This window comes from Anomaloglossus baeobatrachus, unplaced genomic scaffold (genome assembly GCF_048569485.1).
Source record: "Anomaloglossus baeobatrachus isolate aAnoBae1 unplaced genomic scaffold, aAnoBae1.hap1 Scaffold_757, whole genome shotgun sequence".
Classification (NCBI taxonomy): domain Eukaryota; kingdom Metazoa; phylum Chordata; class Amphibia; order Anura; family Aromobatidae; genus Anomaloglossus; species Anomaloglossus baeobatrachus.
The window spans coordinates 13,126-40,257 of NW_027445137.1; the positions used below are offsets into that span (position 1 = coordinate 13,126).

General features: G+C 46.9%; 1 protein-coding gene across 1 annotated transcript; it reads right to left on the reverse strand.

The window, feature by feature from the left end:
- Window positions 1-287: 287 nt before the first annotated feature.
- LOC142287759 (uncharacterized) lies at window positions 288-27,022 on the reverse strand. Its single transcript, XM_075333465.1, has 5 exons — window positions 26,861-27,022; window positions 26,571-26,762; window positions 25,995-26,118; window positions 19,652-19,807; window positions 288-478 (listed from the first exon to the last, which is right to left on the reverse strand). The coding sequence occupies exons 1-5, from the start codon at window positions 26,978-26,980 to the stop codon at window positions 288-290; spliced, it is 783 nt and encodes a 260-aa protein (XP_075189580.1). The 5' UTR covers window positions 26,981-27,022.
- Between the last annotated feature and the right edge of the window lie 110 nt (window positions 27,023-27,132).

Here is a 27,132-nt window from a genome sequence, read left to right on the forward strand (position 1 = left end):
CTTAAGACTGGAAAAGACCCCACGGCGTGTAGTAGCTTTAGACCTATATCTCTCCTTAACGTAGATTTAAAAATTTATGCCAAGCTCCTGGCAAACAGACTTAGCCCTCTGCTGCCTGACCTGATTCATTTGGATCAGGTCGGTTTTGTCCCGGGTAGGGAGGCAAGGGATAACACCATAAAGACCCTAGACCTGATCCATCATGCACACACCAAAAAGCTTTCCCTGATGTTGTTGTCTCTGGATGCTGAGAAGGCTTTCGACAGAGTCTCCTGGCAGTCACTTTCTCAGACACTGGAGCACATAGGCTTGGGGCCGGTGTTCTCGTCCAGGATTATGGCCTTATACCATTCTCCGACGGCACACCTTAAGATCAATGGCACTCTGTCGAGACCCTTCTCCATCCATAATGGGACCCGACAGGGGTGTCCTCTGTCACCTTTGTTGTACATCCTGGTCATGGAACATTTACTATCCGCTATTAGGAATAATCCAGATATACAGGGAATCAATATCGCCAATCGGGAGCATAAGTGTGCCGCTTTTGCCGACGATCTCCTCGTTTCTCTGTGCAATCCCCTTAAATCTCTCCCGTCACTAATGTTGGAACTAAACCGCTTTAGCAGGTGGTCCAACTTCAAAATCAATTTTGAAAAATCAGAGGCCCTAAATATTTCCTTGCCTCAAACAACTATAGACGCTATAAAACCAAATTTCCCCTTTAGATGGCCACCCCACGGCAGTATTGGTTACTTGGGCATTCATATCCCATCCGATCTGACCAGGCTCTTCGCACTGAATTATCAAAATTTTCTATCAAAACTTGAGGGAGACTTAGTTTCATGGCAAAGGGGTACTCTTTCTTGGTTCGGCAGGATTAGTGCTCTCCGGATGACGGCCCTGCCAAGACTGTTATATTTGATACAAACGGTCCCGGTTTATGTTCCGGCGGCATATTGGGCCAGGATACAGCGCTTATTCAATCAATTTGTTTGGTCGAAGAAACGCGCCCGTCTAAGGAGTAGCGTCCTGACTAGGACCAAGAACGCGGGTGGGGCAGGGTTGCCCGACTGTAGGCGGTATTATCTGGCAACCGCTTACGCCAGAGTTTTAGACCTGTTACATAACTCTAGGTCCAAGCTTTGGGTTAGTCTGGCACAGGATCTATGCCCTTTATCAGTGCCGACCCTGCCGTGGACCTGGCCACTCCTTACTAAACATAAGATTAACATGTCTTATAGCACCAAACAAACACTGAAATCTATACACGCTACACCACTTCGCGATCGCCTGATCCAGCCCAGGGGTCCCCTCCTGCCCCTAACGGATAACCCAGAGTTTATACCAGGGGCTTCATCCAACAACTTTCTGGGCAGCTCAAAACAAAACCCTTTGAGACTGAACCAGGTAGCCCCGGAGGGTTCCCTCCTACCACTCTTGAAGATTGTAGAGAATCGTACTTTTAAATTGCGGTTCCATTTTGAATACGGTCAACTTAAACATTTTATAACCTCACAAGACAGTGTTATGGCCCATCCCTCGCTTCCGACATGTTTTGAAAACCTCTGCGCGGTTTCCTCCGATACACGGCATGCAATATCAAAAGTGTACAAACTCATGACAAGCGCGACAGAAGTATCTCTTCCCCGCTTTTGTACGGCTTGGGAGGAGGAGCTCAATCAGACGTTCGGGGGGGATCAGTGGGAGCGCTGTTTCCGTCTGACACACAGGTCCGTGGTTGCCACCAGGATGCAGGAAACTAGTTATAAAATACTTTCCAGGTGGTACAGGGTCCCAGCATTTTTGCATGCTTGGTGTCCAGAAGTACCTGATACCTGCTGGCGTTGTGGAGCGCAGGGGGGCACCATGTCCCACATCTGGTGGTATTGCCCGAGCCTAGCGGTCTTTTGGAACAAAGTACTAACAGCCATACGGGAGGTCACCGGGATCACAGTCCCTGGTCGTCCAGAGGCAGTCTTATTGTACATCTTTAATGTACCAGAAAAGATCTACAAAAAATCCCTCCTGGGTCACCTCCTTCAGGCAGCCAAGACGGTGATCCCGAGGCGTTGGAAGGACCCTGCTCCCCCCACGTTGGAGGAGTGGGTATTGGAAGTGAATGTGATTCACCGTATGGAGATGGTGATGGCCCAGTCACGTGGACAGACGGTAGGGATGGCCACTAAATGGTTTCAGTGGGAATCATTCCTGTCTGGCGGAAAATTTCTTGACCTAATTTAATCTCCGGTGACTGGGTACTCTGGCCCTTTTCCCCTGGTTATCATACTCCTCCCATCCGACATTTTTTGGTCCAACGGACTATGTATCAGACCCGGCCGACACACTTTTTCTTCCTCTATCTCTTCTTCTTTTGCTGTCTTATCTCTCCTTCTCTAAATATCATGACTGCTGCTCTTCTTCACCTTCCCTTTCTGTTTCATTATTTCTTTTTATTTCTCTCATGGTTTCAATTGAATTCCCATGTACTATGTTAATCATTTACATTCTGCCTTCAGGTCTACGATGGTGTTGTGTCGTTTAGACCTTTGATCTATCTCATTTGTCAAAGCATGGATGTATATTTTCTTTATTTTCTTATTATAAACTCAATAAAACTTTAAATTGGAAAAACATAAAGCAAAATCTACAATGGAATGGTTTACAAATAAACGTATCCAGGTGTTAGAATGGCCAAGTCACAGTCCAGACCTGAATCCAATCGAGAATCTGAGAAAGAGCTGAAAACTGCTGTTCACAAACGCTCTCCATCCAACCTCACTCAGCTCCAGCTGTTTGCAAAGGAAGAATGGGCAAGAATTTCAGTCTCTCGATGTGCAAAACTGATAGACACATACCTCACGTGACTTGCAGCTGTAATCGCAGCAAAAGGTGGCGCTACAAAGTATTAACTTAAAGGGGCCGAATAATATTGCACGCCCCACTTTCCAGTTTTTAATTTTTAAAAAATGTTTAAAATAAAAAAATTTCTTTCAACTTCACAATTGTGTCCACTTGTTGTTGATTCTTCACCAGAACATTAACATTTTTTATCTTTATGTTTAAGGCCTGAAATGTGGGTAAAGGTTGACAAATTCACAGGGGCCAAATACTTTCGCAAGGCACTGTATATTTTTACGGTGTTCACCAATGTGACAGTTTTATAGATCGGGTTGTTATGGACGCGGTCATACCAAATGTGCGTTTTTTGGTGGGGTTTTTTACATAAATATACAGCTTAATTGGACTTTGTTTTAAAGATGATTTCTGTTCTTTTTCTGATTTTTTTAAAAAATATTCTCTTTCACTCATATAATGTATTGCAAATGCACCAGCATTTTCTGTTATTGCGGTGGCCAAAAAAACTGCAGGTCTGATTTTTTTTCTTATTACGCAGTTTTTTTGTATTTTGGTAGATTGGTCATTTCTGAACGCGGGGACTTAAAGCTGCGATTGTCCGATCGTTTGTGCTATACAGAGCAAAGCATCAGCACTGCTGTGTATATCAGAAATCACAATCTTTTATGAATGCTGGCTCACAGAAGGATCGTCATGCCAGACACAGGGGTCATCAGCTGACCCCTGGCTGTCATGTCAACCTATCAGCACACCGCGACACGTCACAGGAGTGCCGATGAGAGCGGGGAATGACGTGCCCCCTGTTGGAGTGTGTATCCCACTGTCAGAGATTCACAGTGGGATTTAACTGGTTAATAGTCAATGTCCACTATGGTTCTTTTGTCTTTACACATGAATTTCATGAAGAAATTATTATGTATGATAATTCATTTATTCTCTGTATCATATATTTATGTACATGTAAGATGCAGTCTTGTACTGATGTTTTCCTGCTGATAAAAACACGGAATGTACTGAAAGAACAGCACACAGCCTAATCAGTGACATATCCTTGGTATCAGGGTTTTGTACCCTATATTATGCTGCTCTCAGATTAATCAGCAAAAACCTGCTGACAAATTCCCTATTAAAAGGAAGGCGTCGCAAAAAAAAAAAAATACAATAAATGAAATAATGTAAAGTATTAAAGAAGTTGTCCAGTTACCAAAACTGATTTTGTTTTCTGATAAATCTTGCTAATATGTGCCTGTCCATACATCTATTATGTTTTTTCAGCAATAAACGGATTTTTCTGTACTCACCGTAAAATCGTCTTCTCTTAGCCATCATTGGGGGACACAGGACCATGGGTGTTATGCTGCCTATCCATAGGAGGACACTAAGTAGATGAAAAAGCATAGTTCCTCCTCTGCAGTATACACCCCCTGGCCGGGCCAGGCAAGCTCAGTTTTAGTACATAAGCAGTAGGAGAAAAAAACTGTAAAAACTTACCTCAACAGAGGAACATGAGAAAAAAAGAGTCATAACCAAATAAGGTACTGAGAGAACCAAGGCCCCGCAGGGCAACAGGGTGGGTGCTGTGTCCCCCAATGATGGCTAAGAGAAAACGATTTTACGGTGAGTACACAAAAATCCGTTTTTTTCTGACGCCTCATTGGGGGACACAGGACCATGGGACGTCCTAAAGCAGTCCATGGGTGGGAAACATAAAAGAAGACAACACAACCCAAGGACTAGGAACCAGTCCCGGACAGCCTGGAGCGCCTACTGAGAGAGGTGCTCTACTGCCGTTTGCAGAATTTTCCTACCCAGATTTGCCTCAGTTGAAGCCTGGGTATGGACTCTAATGCTTTGAAAACGTGTGTAGGCTAGACCAGGTCGCAGCTTTACACACCTGTTCCACTGAAGCCTGATGCCGAATGGCCCACAAAGCGCCAACTGCTCTCGTGGAATGAGCCCGCAGCCCACTAGGAATGGGCTTGAGTTGCAAGCGGTAGACTTCCTGGATCGCAGAGCGAATCCAGCGAGCCAGCGTTGCCTTTGAAGCTGCCTGTCCCTTCGTAGGCCCCTCAGGAATGACGAACAAAGAGTCCGTTTTCCTAAAGGGGGCTGTCCTGGATATGTAATATCTGAGAGCTCTGACTAGGTCTGACAAATGCAGAGACCTTTCCACCCTGTGAACTGGGTGTGGACAAAAGGAAGGCAGGACAATGTCCTCGTTCAAATGAAACGGGGTAACAACCTTTGGAAGGAAATCCGGGAGAGGGCGCAGAACCACCTTGTCCTGGAGAAAGATCAGAAAAGGCTCGCGGCAAGAGAGTGCTACCAGCTCCGAAACCCGTCTGATGGACGTAATTGCCACTAAGAATGTTACCTTCCAGGACAGAAGAGCAAGGGAGGATTCCTTGAGATGTTCAAAAGGAGACCTCTGGAAACCGTCCAGAACGAGGTTGAGGTCCCATGGTTCCAGCGGCCGTTTGTACGGGGGAACTAGATGGGAAACGCCCTGGAGGAAGGTCTTGACTTGCGGTTTTTGAGCCTGGCGGCATTGGTAGAAGATTGAGAGCGCTGAGACCTGCCCTTTGAGGGAACTGAGAGCCAACCCCGCTTGCAAGCCAGACTGTAGAAAATCGAGAATTCTGGGGATGGCCAGAGGCATAGGCTGGACGTTAGTTTCCCTGCACCATGAAAGGAAGATTTTCCACGTACGGTGGTAAATGCGGGATGAAGCAGGCTTTCGGGCGCTGATCATGGTGGAAATAACTGCGGGGGAGAATCCCGCTCTTGTTAAAAACCCAGGTCTCATTGGCCATGCCGTCAGCTTCAGGGCTCTGGAGTTCTGATGGGAAATGGGCCCTTGGGTCAGCAAGTCTTGGATGTCTGGAAGGCGCCACGGTGCGTCTGTGAGCATTTGTACTAATTCGGCGTACCAGGCGCGCCTGGGCCAGTCCGGTGCTATCAGTATCACCGGGACTCCCTCTGCCTTGATCTTCCTGATTACCCGCGGGAGCAGGGGTAGAGGTGGAAATATGTAAGGCAGGCGGAAGTGGTGCCAGGAGCAGACTAGAGCATCCGCGCCGATGGACTGCGGGTCGCGTGACCTGGCTATGAACGCGGGTACCTTTGCATTCAACCTTGAGGTCATTAGGTCAACGTCTGGTGTGCCCCAGTGAGTGCAGATGTGTAGAAACACATCTGGGTGGAGGGACCATTCTCCGGCAGCCAGGCCTTGGCGACTCAGAAAGTCTGCTGCCCAGTTCTCTACCCCCGGTATGTGTACCGCTGATATCACTGATCCCGTCGAGTCGGCCCAGCTGAGGATCTTGTGGGCCTCGAGATAAGCCGCTTTGCTGCGGGTGCCCCCCTGCCGATTGATATAGGCTACAGCTGTCACATTGTCCGATTGGACTTGAATCTGACGACCCGCTAGCAGGGAGCTGAAGAAGATCGCGCGGAGTTCCAGGATGTTGATGGGAAGAAAAAACTCCTGGGACGTCCAACGTCCTTGAGCAGTGTGATGCCGGTACACTGCTCCCCAGCCTAGGAGGCTGGCGTCCGTGGTCCGGACCAGCCAGTTCGCTGGGAGAAAAAGATCTCCCCTTCGATAGGGATGAGGACCAAAGCCACCAACAGAGTGCGTACCTGACTGAAGGCGTCAGGTGAAGATGTCTGTCCAGGGAGAAGGGGCTCTTGTCCCAGGCCGCTAGAAGGGCTAGCTGCAGTGGGCGGAGTTGCAGTTGAGCAAAGGGTACTGCTTCCATAGCCGCCACCATCCTGCCGAGCACTTTCATGCTGAATCGAATGGAGCGAGACGGAGGACGTAGAAGGCAGTGTACCGCTCGTTGAAGAGCGAACGCCTTGTCCTGAGGGAGAAGGATCAAGCCCCGACGGGTGTCCAGGGACATGCCCAGGAAGGTGATGGATCGTGATGGGTTCGGGGATGATTTGTCCAGATTCACTAGCCACCCTAAGCGGGATACGGTGTCCACAGTGATCTGTACGCTGGTTGAGCAGTCGCGGAAGGAGGGGGCCTTGATGAGGAGGTTGTCCAAGTAAGGGAGAACAACTACTCCCCTGGCGTGAAGGACGCTCATGGCGGCCGCCATGACTTTGGTGAAGACCCTTGGTGCGGTGGCAAGGCCGAAGGGTAGAGCTACGAATTGAAAGTGGGAGTCCTGAATTGCGAAGCGGAGGAACTTTTGGTGATCTGGGGCGATGGGTATGTGCAGGTACGCGTCCTTGATGTCTATGGAGGCGAAGAATTCGCCTTCGACCATGGATGCAATAATGGACCTTAGGGGCTCCATTCTGAATCTCCGTACATGCACATGTTTGTTTAGGTGTTTGAGGTCCAGGATGGGTCGAACTGACCCATCCTTTTTGGGGACCACAAAGAGGTTGGAATAAAACCCCCTGAACTGCTCGTCGTCTGGGACAGGTATTATTACTCCTGTTTGGAGCAAGTGGATTGCTGAGAAAAAAGCTTTGCATCGTTTTCGAGTCTTTGGGGGGTTTGAGAGAAAGAACCGACTCGGGGGTCGGGTCCAAAATTCTATGTGGTAACCGGAAGACACAAGGTCTCGCACCCATTTGTCGTCTGAGGCGGCAGCCCAGATGTGTTGAAAGAGCCGCAGTCGACCTCCTACAATGAGTGTGTCTTCCGGGGCGCCGAAGGAGTCATGAGGGGGGAAAACGTCGTGGCCGAGTCTCCCTAGACCTGGAGTGTTTCGGTCTAGGCTGCCATGACGAAGTGGGTTTCGGGGAGAGCTGAGAAGGTCGGTCCCTGCGTAGTCCGCGGCTGGTGGCGGGGACAGCACGGAATGTCGACCAACCAAATGAGTTCCGAAAGGAGCGGAACGAGGACTGTGGACGTCTGGAGAAGGGCGTCCTGGACTTCATCTGGGGGAGGGAGGTACTCATTTCCTCCCGTGGCGTCAGAAATGAGCTTGTCCAGTCATTCGCCAAACAATCGGTCTGGAAAAAAAGGAAGGCCCGTGAGAGACTTCTTGGAGGCAGAGTCCGCTCGCCATTGTCGGAGCCAGAGAGCTCTACGGATGGCTATGGTATTGGAGGCGGCAAATGCTGCGCAGGTAGCAGCGTCCATGGAGGCCTGGATGAGGTACTCCGCCGCAGCGGCCATTTGAGCTGTTACCTCTGTGAAGGTCTGAGTGAACTGGGATTCCTCAAGCAAAGTGTTAAGGGATTCTGCCCAGACCGAGATCGCCTTTGCGACCCACACAGAGGCAAAGGAGGGCGAGAGGGAGGAACCCGCAGCCTCAAAAGCAGAGCGGGCGAGGTGCTCCACCTGTCTGTCTGTCGGGTCCTTGATGGAAGAACCATCGGGTAAAGACAGGAGCGTCTTTGTAGTAAGGCGGGAGACCGGGGGAAGATCGGCCCAGCCCTTAGGGGCAGGTGAGGCAAAAGGGTACCGGGAATCCATGAGTTTTCGGTTACCGAAGCGCCTGTCAGGCTTCTCCCTTTGCTTTGTGAGGATATCCTGAAACTCTGGGTGATTAGCGAAAACCTTTTGGGGTTTCCTTGCCCTCTTAAAGGAGACCGCATGGTCAGTGGTAGTGGATGGGGGATCCTCCACATGCAGAGTTTGGTTGATTGCTGCTATAAGGGAGTCTATTGCAGTTTGATCATCTGGGGGTGATGAAACCAAGGAATCCTCCTGGTACAAACAGCATTCTCCCTCCTCCAGCTCTTCAGAAGCCGTGGAGCGTGTGGGAGAGCCCCTGCAATCGGTGAAGCATGTGCCCGGATTACCTCAGAAGGATCCTCCATAGGGGTATCCTCAGGCTGCGTTCCGTCCAGGGACCCAGAAGGGTGTGGAGGACGACATTGCATAGCCAGCACCAGGTTCTGTGACAGTTTTTCCCATGGATTGGGACAGAAACTGTGTCCATTCCGGTGGGCTGGGAGCCCTAGGCTCTGGGCTGACTGTTGCGGCGGTGGTGGCAGGGGGATCTTGGGGGGCTATAGGGGCACAGGACTCACAGAGAGAAGAGGTGTGTTTACGTGGTAGCACAGCGTGGCAGGCAGTGCAGACTGAGTAACTGCCCCACTATGTGGGCCTTAGTACTCTTAGTGCCCTTAGATTTCTGCATGTTCCTAATAGGAGTATGCCAGGAGGGGGAGCAATGCTCAGCAGAGCTACAATTGATAGCAAGCACCTCACCAGAATCAGCCGATAGCTCTGTCCTCAGGAAGGATTAAGCTGTATGGAGATCTTGCACGCTTCCCTGGGGGGGCGGGGCTTATCGCTAAAAGAGCGGGAAGATGAATCAGTGTGCCCCCCCCTGCTGTGGGCAGTAAAAAACGGCGGGAAGGGAGCTTCTGAGTTTTCCTCCCTCTCCCTACAGTCAGCACACAGTTTGTTATCAGCCGGCTTTTGCTGGAGCAAATAAACAGAGCAGATAATACACAGCGTGAGTCACTGAGCCCTGGGTCCTCCCCCTGCCACCGGGAAATTATCTGCAAGACTTTCTGCAAACAGCAGAACTTCCCCCTCCTCCAGCCAGCAAGCTAGAGAAAGTTAACACTGTGTGTGCAGGATCCTTGCTCCTTGCACATAATAAATACTGTAAATGCCCTGCAGCGTCTTTTCTCCCTTTGTCTGGGAAACCAATCAGGGGATATCTCACCTTAAAACACTGTTTTCCAGGCAGTGAAAATAGCAGAGCCATCATGAGGAATTAGTGCCATCTTCATCTCAGAGCCTGCAGAGAGGGGCTGAGGATTGGGCTATAGGGCACAGGCCTCAAACCTGGGCTTTGGAAAATCGGTGTCTGTGGAAACCGTCGTCCAGCCCAGGATCCAGCGTCACGGGAGGGGGTACATGTAGGCAACACTTCACGTTCCCGCCCGTTGGTGGTAGTGGGAGATCGGTCCCAAAAGGAAACAGTTGCCCTCAAAAAATAACAAACCTTGAAAGGAAGTGCCTCCTACAGACAATAAGCTAAAACTGAGCTTGCCTGGCCCGGCCAGGGGGTGTATACTGCAGAGAAGGAGCTATGCTTTTGCATCTACTTAGTGCCCTCCTATGGATAGGCAGCATAACACCCATGGTCCTGTGTCCCCCAATGAGGCGTCAGAGAAATTACCTTTTATCGTGCTCTAGCAGCACATCCTCATTGCTGGCTCCAGCTCTGATGGGGTTAATCTCTCTTCTGACTTTCTGGGTTCAGTTCCTACAACTCCCATAATTCTTAGTGGCTCTAGGGCTGTATCCAACACACCCACTGTATCTAACACACCCACTCAGCTCTCCTCTCCATCCATTTGTCCTGCTCAGTTCCTGTTTTTTTGCAGACCCACGGACAGGACCATCTTTTCAATGTCTTTAGTGTTGGATCGGATGGCACACGGTAGCACTTCCATTTGCATCCGATCCTACAAAAAAAACCACATCGGATGCCGTATGTCTGCTCCGTTATTATGGAACATGTCCTATTCTATTCATAATAACGGACCGTGACTCAATACAAGTCAATGGGCCTGCAAAATCCCCGGAAGCCACACAGAAGCACTTCCGTGTGACTTCCGTCGGGTGCCCTTGCAGTCTGTGTCCCGCTCCAGCCCCGCAGCTGCCCGCACAGCAGTGTCAGCAGCTGCCCACACTGCAGTGTCAGCAGCCGCGGGGATGACAAGTGCTACCGTCAGGAGGTTAGTAAGTTCATTACCTGCGGTGATGAAGTCCTGCACTCCTGATCTCGGCGCTCGTCACTGCCTTCTATGCCCCCCACTTGTCACATCACCTCTCGCTGTCGACCAGAGACTGACTAGCGGTGACGTCACGGGCCGCTCGCGATACTTGGTTTGTGAAGGCGGCGGTCATTGAACTCAGTGACAGCGCTGCTGTGAGGAGTTCAGCGATCACCGCAGGTAATGTACCTCGCTAACTTCCTGACAGCAGCACTCATCATGCCCTGCAGTAACCTGGGCTGACCTATTGATGTTAGCTCAGGTCACTGCATGGTTCTCCCAGCCAATGGGGAACATTCTGTTCTTCATTGACTGGGACATTGACTATGGTATGGATCGTTGTGGGACCCCCTTGGATTACACCAGACCTGGATTTGTTTTTCTTTCTAATAAATTGGTGAAAGAGGGAATGTGTTGGGGAGTGTTTTTTCAAATAAAAATGTGTTTGTTGTCTATTTTTTTTTTATTACTGCCTGGGTTGGTGATGTCGGGTATATGATAGACGCCTGACATCACTAACCCCAGGGCTTGATGCCATTACACATCTGGTATCAACCCCATATATTACCCAGTTTGCCACCGCACCAGGGCAACGGGATGAGCTGGGGTGAAGCACCAGGATTGGCGCATCTAATGGATGCGCCACTTCTGGGGCGGCTGCAGCCTGCTATTTTTAGGCTGGGGAGTGTCCAATAACGGTGGACCTCCCTAGTCTGAGAATACCAGACCACAGCTGTCCGCTTTACCTTGGCTGGTGATCCACTTTGGGGGGGACCACGTGTTTTTTGTTTTAAATTATTTATTTAATTTAAAATAACAGAGTGGGGTGCCCTCTGTTTTGGATTACCAGCCAAGGTGAAGCTGCCAGATGTGGTTTGCAGGCTGCAGCCGTTAGCTTTACCCTAGCTGCCTACAAAAAGATAGGGGGGACCGCATGTCATTTTTTTTATTATTTATTTTTTGGCTAAATACAAGCCTAAGCACCTTAGTGCCATATGAAAGTCACAAAAGGGTGCCAGCTTAGAATATGCAGGGGGTGGGACATTATATATGTCTTTCTCATCTATCTATCCCTCTATTGATTCATCCTCTCTCTCTATATCTATCTATCCATCTCTCTATATCTACTCATCTATTTATCTTTCTTGCTGCTTCTGTTTTTTGCGGTCCGCAAAAAAAACGGAAGGCACACGGATGTCATACGGATGCATCCATGAAAAAAAAAAAAAAAAAAAAAAAAAAAAAAAAAGGACCATTTTTTGCGGCCCGCAAAAACGGAACGGTCATGTGAATGTAGCCTTAACAGCAGTCACTGCCTGCTGCCGATCACATGTGACCGTGTGCGGGCTGTGAGTACAAGAGTCCAGCTGAGTTCAGATCAGCTGACTCCAGTGTCGGACGATTAGTCTGGGGCCACACGGGGATTACTGCGATCCCCTCGCATGACACTCGGCTCACGCTTGCAGTACAGCAGAGCTGACTGTCATGCATGTGTCCCTGCGACTGAGGTCAGACTGTGAAAGCAGACCTCCGCTGCAGGGGCGGTCCGGCACTGAGGAGGGGTGGGAGGGATTTCTCTCCCTCTCTCCTCCGTAGTCTGCTATTGCAATTCCTGCTCTGCACTCGCGGTACACCGATGTTCCGCAAGTGCAGTGCGATTGAATGGGTAAAAGAGAAAGAGTCTTGCATTACAATTGCAGCATGCTGCGATTGTTTTCCTGGTTCGATTAGGGCTGAGAAAATAAATGCTCATGTGCGCGGATACACGGGCCAATTGGAATGCGATGTTTTATCGCACTCCACTCGCACCGTTTTTCTCGCCGTGTGGCTTAGGCCTTACTTGTTGTGTGTCCCCCTGCAACCATCGCAGCATGTGCGGGCTGGAGTTCAGCTGAGTTCAGATCAGCTGACTCCTGGACTGAACTCAGGTGACCTCACAGACCGCACACGCTGCGATGGATGCAGGGGGACACAGAACAAGTAATCGGCCGACACTGGAGTCATCTGATTACTTGCTCTGGTGCTTGATGGACGAAGCCCATGTCGATTTTTTTTTTTTTAAAATTAATTAAAAATAAAAAAAAAACAAAACAAAACAAAACCAAATCACATAACCCGTGGGGTTAGGGGTAAAAAAAAAAAAAAAAAAAAAAAAAAGTGTGGGCTCCCGCTGCATTTTCTTTTTTTATTGCGAAGGGTAACCCAAGCAGCTACTGGCTGCTAACCCCCGCTGGTTGGTGTTACCTTCACTGGCAATGGAAAATCCAGGGAAGCCTTTTTTTTTTTTTCTTATAAAAGGTTATTGTCTAAAAACTTTTTTAAAAAAAATGACCTGGGCTTCGCCATATTTTTTGCATGCTAGCCAGGTACAGCAGGCGGGTACGGGCTGCCCCCAACTCCCAGCTGCCTATTTGTACCCGGCTGGGAACCAAAAATATAGGGAAGCCCTTTTTTTTTTTTTTTTTTTTTAAATTATTTCATGAATTTCATGAAATAATTTAAAAAAAAAAAAAAAAAAAAAAAGACATGGGCTTCGCTCATTTTTTTGTGTTCAGCCAGGTACAACTAGGCAGCTGGGGATTGGAATCCGCAGTGCAGGGTGGCCCAAGCTTTCTTAATGTCAGGCCAAGTTTGACCTGGCCATTAAGAATCTCCAATAAAAGGTTAAAAAAAAACCAAAAAAAAAACCCATCACACAGAGAAAAATACTTTATTAGAAATAAATACGCAGACACAGTAGTGACTCCATGTTTATTACTACCTCTCACCCCTCCACGATCGAGAGATTTCTGTACTGACCATACCAGGAGAGAGGGAGGGAAAAGGAGAGAGGGAGGGAAAAAGAGAGAGGGAGGGAAAAGAGAGGGAGGGAAAAGAGAGAGGGAGGGAAAAGAGAGAGGGAGGGAAAAGAGAGTGGGAGGGAAAAGAGAGAGGGAGGGAAAAGAGAGAGGGAGGGAAAAGAGAGAGGGAGGGAAAAGAGAGGGAGGGAAAAGAGAGAGAGAGACGAAGAGGAAAAGGAGGGAAAAGAGAGAGGAAAAGGAGGGGGAGGGAGGGAAAAGAGAGGGAGGGAGGGAAAAGAGAGGGAGGGAGGGAAAAGAGAGGGAGGGAAAAGAGAGGGAGGGAAAAGAGAGGGAGGGAGGGAAAAGAGAGGGAGGGAGGGAAAAGAGAGGGAGGGAGGGAAAAGAGAGGGAGGGAGGGAAAAGAGAGGGAGGGAGGGAAAAGAGAGGGAGGGAGGGAAAAGAGAGGGAGGGAGGGAAAAGAGAGGGAGGGAGGGAAAAGAGAGGGAGGGAGGGAAAAGAGAGGGAGGGAAAAGAGAGGGAGGGAGGGAAAAGAGAGGGAGGGAGGGAAAAGAGAGGGAGGGAGGGAAAAGAGAGGAAGGGAGGGAAAAGAGAGGGAGGGAGGGAAAAGAGAGGGAGGGAGGGAAAAGAGAGGGAGGGAAAAGAGAGGGAGGGAAAAGAGAGGGAGGGAGGGAAAAGAGAGGGAGGGAAAAGAGAGGGAGGGAGGGAAAAGAGAGGGAGGGAGGGAAAAGAGAGAGGGAGGGAAAAGAGAGAGGGAGGGAAAAGAGAGAGGGAGGGAAAAGAGAGGGAGGGAAAAGAGAGAGGGAGGGAAAAGAGAGAGGGAGGGAAAAGAGAGAGGGAGGGAAAAGAGAGAGGGAGGGAAAAGAGAGGGAGGGAAAAGAGAGGGAGGGAAAAGAGGAGAAAGAGGGAGGGAAAAGAGAGGGAGGGAAAAGAGAGGAGAAAGAGGGAGGGAAAAGAGAGGGGGAGGGAAAAGAGAGAGAGAGGGAGGGAAAAGAGAGGGATAAGAGGGGGAAGAGAGGGGGGGAGAGAGGTGCTCTGTCACCAACTTGCTACAGTCTGTGACTTGTGGTGCAGGTGACAGAGTGCAGACAGTTGGTCCCATGCAGCAGGACAGGTGTCAGAGCAGAGCGGTGACATGCTCTGCTCTTATACATGCGGTACTGCATGTCACCAGCCTGTCAGTCTCTTGCTGCGTCCTGTAGTGCTGCTGGGACGAGCACATGATCACACTGCCCGACACCACCCGTTCTCCTGACATCGCAGCAGAGCGAGTGGGTGGAAAGTGAGATCAGTACTTACGTGACAGGGGGATTTCAGCTGAAGAACCCCCCCCTCTGTACTCCACACTGGCGCCCAGTGCCTCACCATCTGCCGGACGCTCTGTCCTCTTCACCGCTCCACACTGGCATCCTCCGGATCCTCTCCTCGATGTTGGGCTGTGATGTGCGGTAGTCACCGCCCACAGCCTGTCAATCACTGTGAATGGCGCCAGCATCCTCTGACGTACCCGTCAAGTTTGAGAGCCCGGAACTTGACGGGACGTAAGAGCATACTAGCAGCCGCAGTACCAGGGGGTCATGTGACTGGCACTGAGCGTGCAGGATAGCGCCGCTCAGTGCCAGAACTGCAAATAGAAGCCAATGCAGAAAACACCTAAAAAGTTTGATATTTTCCACTGTTAAACACTAGGGGGAGCAGCTGCTGAAATCCTACTGTAGAACTAGCTCACATTACAGCTGCACTAAAAGTGAGCATAATCTGCTCTCCTGTGTGTGATGTCACAGCTCCCCCACCCAATCTGGGGGTTTCCAAAAGGAAAAGGGAAGATTGCGTTTAGGATCACAGTATGGAGCCGTTTTGTTGGTGACCACAAATGTCTAAAGTGTCACCAAGGACAGCTGCATAGTGCTCCCCCCCAGCAATGCTCTGCCGTATGCATGCCTACCCGCAATGCTCTGCCACACGCGCACGCACACGCACACACACACACACACACACACACACACACACACACACACACCTGCAATGCTCTGCCACACTCACAATGCTCTGCCACACGCACGCTTGTCTTCAATGTTCTGCCATACGCACACAATGCTCTGTCACACGCACGTCCGCCTGCCTGCAATGCTCTGCCACATGCACGAACAGACACACGCCCGCAATGCTCTGCGTGCACGCACTCCAGCACGCAACGCTCTGCACGCACGCATGCACGCAACGCTCTGCACGCACGCAATACTCTGTGTGCATGACGCATGCAATCCACTACATGCATGCCCACATTGCTCTGCGTGCCCGCATTGCTCTGCATGCCCGCGCATGCCATGCTCTGCATGCACGGAGAGTGCGCGGGGGGGGGGGGAGCAGGGGGGTTTCATTTGAGAAGGTGGTAGCAGCGGCGGTGGGAGGAGGGGGCGCCGGTACTCACACAGGCCGACAGGTGACAGGCTGGGGGAGCAGAGCGGGGGGTGTCATTGGAGACGGTACTCACACAGGTCGACAGGTCACATGGGAAAAGTGCAGCATACGCTATGAGCTGCACAACGATGGCGCCAAACTCCTCCCTCTGCTGTGATCTGGACAGCACAGGGGGCGCGTCCAGGTAACAGCAGGGAGCTGTCCTGTATTAAGTATAGAGCCTGACTATCAGAGTGAATGCACTGGGGGCTGCCAGAAAGGAGGTAAGAACCTGTCGTTACACAAAGTACAGTTAGGTCCAGAAATATTTGGACAGTGACACAATTTTCGCGAGTTGGGCTCTGCATGCCACCACATTGGATTTGAAATGAAACCTCTACAACAGAATTCAAGTGCAGATTGTAACGTTTAATTTGAAGGTTTGAACAAAAATATCTGATAGAAATTGTAGGAATTGTACACATTTCTTTACAAACACTCCACATTTTAGGAGGTCAAAAGTAATTGGACAAATAAACCAAACCCAAACAAAATATTTTTATTTTCAATATTTTGTTGCGAATCCTTTGGAGGCAATCACTGCCTTAAGTCTGGAACCCATGGACATCACCAAACGCTGGGTTTCCTCCTTCTTAATGCTTTGCCCGGCCTTTACAGCCGCAGCCTTCAGGTCTTGCTTGTTTGTGGGTCTTTCCGTCTTAAGTCTGGATTTGAGCAAGTGAAATGCATGCTCAATTGGGTTAAGATCTGGTGATTGACTTGGCCATTGCAGAATGTTCCACTTTTTAGCACTCATGAACTCCTGGGTAGCTTTGGCTGTATGCTTGGGGTCATTGTCCATCTGTACTATGAAGCGCCGTCCGATCAACTTTGCGGCATTTGGCTGAATCTGGGCTGAAAGTATATCCCGGTACACTTCAGAATTCATCCGGCTACTCTTGTCTGCTGTTATGTCATCAATAAACACAAGTGACCCAGTGCCATTGAAAGCCATGCATGCCCATGCCATCACGTTGCCTCCACCATGTTTTACAGAGGATGTGGTGTGCCTTGGATCATGTGCCGTTCCCTTTCTTCTCCAAACTTTTTTCTTCCCATCATTCTGGTACAGGTTGATCTTTGTCTCATCTGTCCATAGAATACTTTTCCAGAACTGAGCTGGCTTCATGAGGTGTTTTTCAGCAAATTTAACTCTGGCCTGTCTATTTTTGGAATTGATGAATGGTTTGCATCTAGATGTGAACCCTTTGTATTTACTTTCATGGAGTCTTCTCTTTACTGTTGACTTAGAGACAGATACACCTACTTCACTGAGAGTGTTCTGGACTTCAGTTGATGTTGTGAACGGGTTCTTCTTCACCAAAGAAAGTATGCGGCGATCATCCACCACTGTTGTCATCCGTGGACGCCCAGGCCTTTTTGAGTTCCCAAGCTCACCAGTCAATTCCTTTTTTCTCAGAATGTACCCGACTGTTGATTTTGCTACTCCAAGCATGTCTGCTATCTCTCTGATGGATTTTTTTCTTTTTTTTCAGCCTCAGGATGTTCTGCTTCACCTCAATTGAGAGTTCCTTAGATCGCATGTTGTCTGGTCACAGCAACAGTTTCTAAATGCAAAACCACACACCTGTAATCAACCCCAGACCTTTTAACTACTTCATTGATTACAGGTTAACAAGGGAGACGCCTTCAGAGTTAATTGCAGCCCTTAGAGTCCCTTGTCCAATTACTTTTGGTCCCTTGAAAAAGAGGAGGCTATGCATTACAGAGCTATGATTCCTAAACCCTTTCTTCGATTTGGATGTGAAAACTCTCATATTGCAGCTGGGAGTGTGCACTTTCAGCCCATACTATATATATATATATAATTGTATTTCTGAACATGTTTTTGTAAACAGCTAAAATAACAAAACTTGTGTCACTGTCCAAATATTTCTGGACCTAACTGTAAATCCAAGATGGCAGCCCCCAGTTCTTCAGTAAAACTAAAATTAAATAAAAACTAAATAAACATTGAATTTAATTTTGTATTAAAAATACTTGATTTCATAATCACTATTATGAATACAAAAATAAAAAAATGCAGCACCTTCCCTTTAAAGCGCACCAATCACCAGGCTTTTCCTATATAAACTAAAGCCAGTGCTATACTGGTGCTATCATGCTGATTCTAAACATACCTTTAGTTGTGAGATCAGATGTATAGTTTCTGAAATACAGGCAAGTAAAGTTTGTGAAATGCACTGTTACTTTATTGATAGCTGTCAGATATGTTGTACTGAGTAGCCATGCTGTGCTCAGCAGACATAAGTAGTCATGTTGTACTCAGACCCTGGCACAATTCGAGCAGACCTACTTTACAGCTAATGAGATGCATAAAGTGAAAGTTCTCCCCAAAATGGAGCCATAAAATGACCTTAGTGTCATTTAACAAGAGAAAATCCATAATTGAAACAGCCTCAGGGCTATGAGACTATATATGTTATTATATTGTAGCAAATAGTGAATATAATGGGTTAATACAAGAGCAGGAACCATAGGCCCATCAATACTGAAGAGATATGGGAGCATACTAAAAGCTGTGATGAGATTAATGATGTTGGTTGATAAGAACATGGAGATTTATTGTTTATAACGGAATTATGCATTGCTTTTCATGCATATTGAACATATTGGACTATTGCATTCTTTGTCTTAATATGAACACGCTTTTTGCTGCAGTTTGAAGAATTCCCTTATGTAACATGTATACGCCTTTTTCTACAATATGTAGCAGTTTGTCTAACCAAGAGTAAAAAGCCCCTACACTATAGTTCAGAGCCAAATAGCCAGACCACCCACTGCCTTCTTATCTGGACACCTGTTTGTCTTGTAACCTGTATCTGCTTTATTGCGTACGCTAAATAAATCTTCGCCCCCTGCTTGCAGTATTGTCTACAAGGTCTTAATCAATATTGGTGAAGGACTTACTGACAGACACTCTCATAATCTTACAATATCAGGTACAGAATATCTAATAGGTGGGTCGGGTTTTGCTAGTTATTCCCAAACTTGTTTGCTGCCTGTCCTTCCTCCCCCTGTAATAACAGAGAAAGGGGGAGGAAGGACAGGCAGCAGACAAGGGTGGGAATAACTAGCAAAACCCGACCCACCTGTTAGATATTCTGTAGCTGCTATCAATCCAGTAACCGTGCATTTCACAAACTTTACTTGCCTGTATTTTAGAAACTATACATCCAATCTCACAACTAAAGGTATGTTTAGAATCAACAAGATAGCGCCAGTATAGCACTGTCTTTAGTTTATATAGCAAAATCCATTTGGTTGGTCCTCTTTAAGCTGATAAACTAGGTATCCCTGCAGCCACTGAAACGACAGTGTAGGATATGATCACTTCTATGAACATTGACACTGCAGTAGCATCTGACCAATAACTAGCTGATAACACACTGGTGAGGCCAGCTTTACAGTTTAAGAATCACTGCAGTAAAGTCTACATAATATAATGGATATTGAGACTAAGGCATTTTACTACACTATAGAGCTGAATGAGGCTAAGCATTGGTCACATCCCACAGGAACTACTATAGCATCTGAGTTTCACAGTGCCCATCTCTTTCAGGTCCTATCAAGACAACCAGGAAACCCATTGAAAGTCATCAGTAATGTAGTCTGGTCTAGAGACAAACCCAGCAATTTAAAGATTTTCATCTTATGATTACCCCTTAACCCATCCTCTATCATTGGTTTTAAACCCAAGCCTACCCCAAAATGTGAATGGCAGATTTGGCCACATTTGGCTAAAATGCTGTATTATAGTGCCCAAGTTCAAATCTGGCAACTAAGCTACGACTTAGTGACATAGATACCTTTTTCGTCCACAGGTCTTATTTGATGTGCCGATTTGTCAGAATGAGATTCATCATAAAGCGGGCCAGCAGCTTCTGGAGGGACATAGCGATGTTTCGCTGGACAATATTGAGAACTTAGACATGTCTCTGGCAAATCATTTTTTGCAAAGCTATCTGTAAAAAAATAAACAAAACAAGTTGGAACTTGACATATAAAGGGAACCTGTCATCTAAAATATGCGTTCTGACCTATCAGCAGACGCATGTGTGCCCTAATTACACCTCCCTACCCATCCCTGTGTTATAAAATTGTATAATATGAAAGTAATAAAAAACGTTTTATTACCTTCATATTTCCTATGTAAATAGCAGGGAATATGGTCACAGGGGCGGCGCCTTGCCCTGCATACTTTCCGTGGTATCATGTGGGCGTGATACCATGGAGTCACATGAGCAACGTCCCCGTCGCTCATTCTATCCTGCATTGTGGCAGGCTTCGTTTCCGGGTGTTCACTCGCCGGCTTCAGACGCGCACTGCGCATGCGCAGTGCGCGTCTGAAACTGACAAGGAGAACCCGGAAGAGAAGCCTGCCGCAATAGTAAGTGTAAACGTGCGCAGGATAGAATGAGCGACGGGGACGTTGCTCATGTGACTCCATGGTATCACGCCCACAGGGGTGTGATACCACGAAAAGTATGCAGGGCAAGGCGCCGCCCCTGTGACCATATTCCCTGCTATTTACATAGGAAATATGAAGGTAATAAAACGTTTTTTATTACTTTCATATTATACAATTTTATAAACACAGGGATGGGTAGGGAGGTGTAATTAGGGCACACATGCGTCTGCTGATAGGTCAGAACGCATATTTTAGGTGACAGGTTCCCTTTAAGGGTATGTGCACAGGTTTAGTATTTGGATGCAGAAATTTCTGCATCTCTAGGCAGAAAATACTCAGTGGCAAAAACGGGTTGCTGCCTTTTCGATGCATTTTTGGACACTAATGAATGCTACTGAGACAGATAATAGATAGATATAGATATGCAGACATAATTGCACAACCCAATATAAATTAAATTGCACCCTGTGGAGCTTATTGGATAAATAAATGAGACAAACAAAAACAACATGCCACCCCCACCTCTCCTATTTTTGCTAAGGGCTGAGATTATCAGGCTGGGTAGATGCTAGCCTGCAGCCGCCCCAGAAGTGACGCATCACATTAGATCACAATGTGCACTGCTATACCTGGGACACTGATTAGTGGTGACGTTCCTGATGTCACCGCTCATCATTGTCCCAGGTCTCGCGGTGCACAGTGTGAGCCAGGATCGAATGCTCAAAGCCTATAGAGCCTCATTGTGATGTTCCATAGCATTTGGTGCAGGTAATAAGGGAACGTCGTGGGAACCACTAGTCTACTGCGGAGCCGAGAGCTTTGCTTTCTAATAAATTGGTAAACAAGTGACAGTGTGTTGTTTTTAGCTCTCTCTTTTTATGTCTTTCAGGTTTGCATTTGTGGACTACTTCGGAATTCCTGGACTATGATAGACCTGCATGGATTATTTTTATTTTTTCAATAAAATTGAGAGCGGGGGAAAGTTTGGGGAATGTGTTTGAAAAACTATTGTGTGTGTGTGTGTTTGCATTCGTAGTGGAGGTGTCTGATAGACACCTCTTCATTACGAACACCAGGGCTTGATGCCGGCTGTTATCATCCCCAACTACAATAAGGCTATGTGCGCACCTTGCCATTTTTGTGACTACAAAGATGCAGCGTTTGTGGCCGCTAAAAACGCACAAAAACGCACGCGTTTTTGGCGCGTTTTGCTGCGTTAATAAGCAATACATTTCGTTCAACTTCACAATTGTGTTCCACTTGTTGATTCTTCACCATAACATTAAATTTTTATCTTGATGTTTGAAGCCTGAAATGTGGGAAAAGGTTTAAAAATTCAAGGGGGCCCGAATACTTTCGCAAGGGCCTGTATATATAAAGATAGAAGGAAGTAAACAGGGTGTGTAAATAATTGCTCCAAAGTGTCAAAGTATGAGAGTCTTAAGGTGGTGTCACACATAGCGACGACGACAACGACGTCGCTGCTAAGTCACCATTTTCTGTGACGTAGCAGCGACGTCCCGTCGCTGTCGCTGTGTGTGAAATCCAGCAACGACCTGGCCCCTGCTGTGAGGTCGCCGGTCGTTGCTGAATGTCCTGCTTCATTTTTTGGATGTTCCTCTCCCGCTGTGAAGCACACATCGCTGTGTGTGACAGCGAGAGTGACGAACTGAAGCGAGCAGGGAGCAGGTAGGCGGCGTCTGGCAGCCTGCGGTAAGCTGTAACCACGGTAAACATCGGGTAACCAAGAAGCCCTTTCCTTGGTTACCCGATATTTACCTTAGTTACTAGCGTCCGCCGCTCTCACACTTCCAGTGCCGGATCCCTGCTCCCTGCACACGTAGCTGGAGTACACATCGGGTAATTAACCCGATGTGTACTCTGGCTAGGAGTGCAGGGAACAGGGAGCCGGCACTGGCAGCATAAGAGCGGTGGACGCTAGTAACTAAGGTAAATATTGGGTATCCAAGAGAAGTGCTTTCCTTGGTTACCCGATATTTACCTTAGTTACGCTTCCACGCGCCGCTGCTAGCTGGGGGCTGGTCACTGGTCGCTGGTGAGATCTGCCTGTTTGACAGCTCACCAGCGACCCTGTAACGACGCAGCAGCGATCCTGATAAGGTCAGATCGCTGGTCGTGATCGCTGCTGCGTCGCTATGTGTGACACTACCTTTACAAAAGGGAGAGTTAAGCCACTGCAAACAAATGAGCAGACAAAGGTGCAAAACCAAATAATAACCATACATAACCATTTTAATATGTTTAATACACCAGTGAATAACGTATGAGAATAATTACCATATGAATGTGCCCCAGGGAAGCCAAGCAGGCACTTGACATGCATATTGACACTATGAGCAAATAGATAATAAAAACATATCTCTATAGAATTAATTGTTGTCCAAAAACGCATGCAAAAAGCAGCAAGTCTGCAATTATTTTTATACCTGCATTTTCATAGCTTTTTGACTAACTTCATTGAAGTCAATGGGTGCAAAAATGCTGAAAGAATTGACACACTGCAGTTTATTTTCTGAAACTCACAAATAGGCAACATGTGCATGACACTTCAGGATTCTCATTGACCTTGCTGGCATCAGGATCCCTTCAGGTTTTGTAACAAATCTGCACTACGGATGGGCGATCCCGATCTATAAAGATCGGGGATCGTACTGATCACATAGTGATAGTCTACACGATCCCGACCACGAGCTTTCCTGGAAAGCTCGTGTTACAGATCGAGTCCAGATCATGGGCTGTAACACAAAAAAAAAAGCACATTATTAAAAAACATTGTCATTATACTTACAGGTCCTGCACACTCCCGGCAGCTCCTGCTTCTGAGTCCGATCATTGCAGATGCAAGGGCAATCATCCCCTCACTGTGAGCCTGCTTATTGCTCTGTGCAGAGTGATGTAGCAGAGCTGACTTGGCTCTCTGTGCTTCTCACTGTGTATAGACACTGTCTGTACCGAGTGATGAAGTTGACTTTGCTGTCCCTGTGGATTATGTCAGACTAAGGATTGTTTTTATAATAAAGATGGACTCTAAGTGGTTTTTTTTGTTTTATTTCTAATAAAAAAAAAATTTTCCCTGTCTTTTTTTACTGTTTACTAGAAATTCATGGTGGCCATTTGTAATTTGGCGTGACACTATGAATTTCTGGCTTAGTACCATTGAGAATACAAAGCTGGTATTAACACCTTTATTACCCAGTGAGCCACCCGCCACCACAGGCCGCTGGTCGACCCGGGTAAAGCACCTGGATATGGCGCTAAAAAACAATGCGCCATTTCCAGGGGCAGCTGCGGGCTGCAGATAATCCCTGCCCCCACCTGCCTGGCTTTACCTGCCTGGCGATCAAAATATGGCGGGAGCCCACACATTTTTTTTTTTAATTATCTTTTTTTAAATAATTAAAAAAAAAAATGAATGGGCTTCCTTGTATTTTGATCGCCAGGTAGGTAAAGCAAGGCAGATGGGGGTGGCAGCTTGTAGCTGTCCGCTTTATCTGCGCTAGGAATCAAAAATACCGCGGAGTGCTGCGTCATTTTTTTTATATTAGCTATTTTTATACAACTATATATTGTGTACACACACTAATTATATATATATATATATATATATATATATATATATATATATATATATATATATATATATATATATATATATATATATATATATTACACACACACACACACAGCTCTGGCAAAAATTAAGAGACCACTGCAACATTTTCAGTTTTTCTGATTGCTCTCTTTATATTTTTGAGTAAAATATAAATTGCTCTTTTATTCTATAAAACTAGTATTTTCAAAAAATAAATACAAAATGTATTGCTTAGAAATTCGGAGACATGTCAGTAGTTTACAGAATAAAATAGAAATTTACATTTTACTCTAAAATATAAAGAGAAAAATCAGAAAAACTGACAATTTTGCAGTGCTCCACTGTATTTTTGATTCTCAGTGCACATAAAGCAGACGGCTAGGGGCTGCTACCCCCATCTGCCTGCCTTTACCTTGGCTGGCAATCAAAAGAGGGAAGCACATTTTTTTTTAGTTATTTAAAAAAATAATTAAAAAAGAAAAACGTGTGGGCTACGGCTGCATTTTCTATTGCTAAGGGTAATCCGAGCAGCTACTGGCTGCTAACCCCCCAGTGCTTGCTGTTGCCTTCACTGGCAATAGAAAATCTAGGGAAGCCCTTTTTTTTTTTTTTTTAAAGTTTTTTGCCCAAAAAACTAGAAGAAAGAAAAAAAAAATGATATGGGCTACAGGAGGAGTAGCCAGGTACAGCAGGCAGGTATGGGCTGCCCCCAACCCCTAGCTGTCTATTTGTACCTGGCTGGGAACTAAAAATATAGGGAAGCCTTTTTTTTTTTTTTTCTTAAATATTTCATGAAGTTTATGAAATAATAAAAAAAAATAATAAAATGACGTGGGCTTTGCCCAATTTTTGTGCCCAGCCAGGTACAACTAGGCAGCTGGGGATTAGAATGAAATGGACCAATCTTTCCAGGCCCTCCCCGCAGCGAATTGCAGTCGCAGCTGCCCCAGAAAATGGCGCTTTAATAGAAGCGCCATCTTCTCCATCTTCTGGGGCTGTATCCAGCTCCTCCAGCGGCTCTGATGCCGGGTGGCATGTTGGGTAATAAGGGGTTAATACCAGCTTTATATTACCAGCTGCTATTAAGCCCGAGATTCTTAACTTCTTAACGTCAGGCCAAGTTTGACCCGGCCATTAAGAATCTCCAATAAAGGGTTAAGAAAACAAAAACCATACAGAGAAAAAATACTTTATTAGAAATAGACAGACACACTTAGGGACTCCATGTTTATTACTCCCTCTCACCCTTCCACGATCCTGATCTTCTGTCTTCTTCAACAAATCTAACTCTGCTATATCAGACAGCACAGTGGAGGAAGAAAGCTTCTGCTCCCCTGTGCTGTGTAATCACTCAATGAGTGAGCAGAGGCTGTGGGTTGGTAAGCGGTGACGTCGCCGATGCCACCATCGCCATAGTAACCTTGCCGGGTGGGTTACTATAGCAACGGTGATCTCCGATCTCCTGACTCCCGGCGCCGCTATTCACCGACTGTGTTAGCTAATTCCTGCATGTGGGCTGACTCTGTAAAGAGCGCCGACATGCAGGGACGGGGAGCCGAGCATGTGCCCGAGCATCTCACCGGTACATGGCGAGTATACTGAGTACTGAGATGCTTGGGCGAGCACCGTGTACTGGCGAGATGCACTGACAGGACCTAGCATGATGTCATAGCCATGTGACCCAGTCTTTAGCCAATGAGATAATACAAAATTCACACGTGACTGGTCACATGCTATGACGTCACGGAAGGTCCTTTTGTTACAGCGATGATCGTACTCGGAAGGAGAAGCGGTGGGAGACAGTCTGCAGGAAGTATCATGGGACCTGTAAGTATAATGATAATGTTTATTATTAACGGTATTCTTTATTTTACAGCCTAACCCCCATCCCATAACTGTAAAGTAAAAGATCGGTGATCAGGACGCAAGATCGTGTTATCTCGATCCAAAATCTTTACAAAATGATCGGACGAGTCTCCCCGATCCCGACCATACCCCGATCGCCCATCCCCAATCTGCACTCAAAAACGCATTGAAAAAAATGCAATAACAATGCAACATGTGCATATGGCTTAATTCAGATTCAAAACAGTTTTCTCCTTTACCATAAATGAAAGTTTTTACTTACCCAGTGAGGAGAAGAGCTGGGGTTTCTCCATCATGATGTCATTGTACAGATCCTTGTGTTCTTCTAAATATTCCCACTCCTCCACAGAGAAATAGACGGTGACATCCTGACACCTTATAGGAACCTGCCATACAATTATTCTGTCATTAAGCAGACTATTGTTAGGCTATGTGCACACACTGCGTTTTTGTGATGCTGCGTTTTTGGCCGCTAAAAACGCACAAAAACGCACCCGCGGCAAAAACTGCATGTGTTTTTACCGCAATTTGGTGCGTTTTTGGCTGCGTTTTGCTGCGTTTTTGATCACTGCATTTTTCCAATGCATTGCATGGGGGGAAAACGCAGAAAATTGCAGGAAAGAATTGACATTTCCATTTTTTTTTTAAGCTAAAAAACGCAGCTTAAAAAAAAGTTGTGTGCAGACAGCAAAAATGAAAACTCATAGACTTTGCTGGGGAAGCAAAGTCATGCAGTTTTGAGGCCAAAAACGCACCCAAAAAATGCCGCGAAAACGCACCCCAAAAACGTGCACATAGCCTTACTGTGTAACTTCACAGTTTTCCCAGAAGCGCTCACCTCTCCAGTCACAAGCTCAATGATCTTGTTAGCGAGTGCCAGTATCTTCTGATCATTGCCTCTCTTGTCTATCAGCGTCTGATTTGAAGGAGCCATGGTGGTGCTCCGGGTACTGTCACATTCTCCTGCCACAATGTGGCGGCTCCAGGGTGTTACACATTCACGGGATGTCTTCTTTACTACACTGTAATCCTGTATATAGAGATTTAGCTAAATATCACTTTATACATTCCCTGAATCTCCCACATCTTGAGTCATATCGCTGTGACATAATTCCCGGCATTCCTCACCTCTCCAGTCAGCATGTAAATGATCTCCAGAGTAAGATTTAATATAATCTTAGTGATGTGACTCCTGTCCTTCATCTTCTGAGAGTTGCTCATGTGACTCTGGGATTCATTCCCCCTCATGCTGTCAGGCAGGTGATTTATGCAGGAGTTCGAATGTCGTCATGGAACCTAAATGACATACAGAAAGCAACAATAAAAAAAAAAGACTATTATTGTGGACACCTTGGATTAAGCATGTTCATTCACATGTGTGATTACATAAGTGATGAACT

Excerpts from the sequence above, each read along its gene's own strand:
- LOC142287759 (XM_075333465.1), bottom strand. The coding sequence starts at position 26,980 with ATGAGGGGGAATGAATCCCAGAGTCACATGAGCAACTCTCAGAAGATG. Across the intron at positions 26,119-26,570 it reads TTGAGCTTGTGACTGGAGAG|GTTCCTATAAGGTGTCAGGA; the intron begins GTGAGCGCTTCT and ends ATTGTATGGCAG. Across the intron at positions 479-19,651 it reads AAGACCTGTGGACGAAAAAG|CGGATAGTAAATGTTCCATG; the intron begins GTATCTATGTCA and ends TATTCCTAATAG.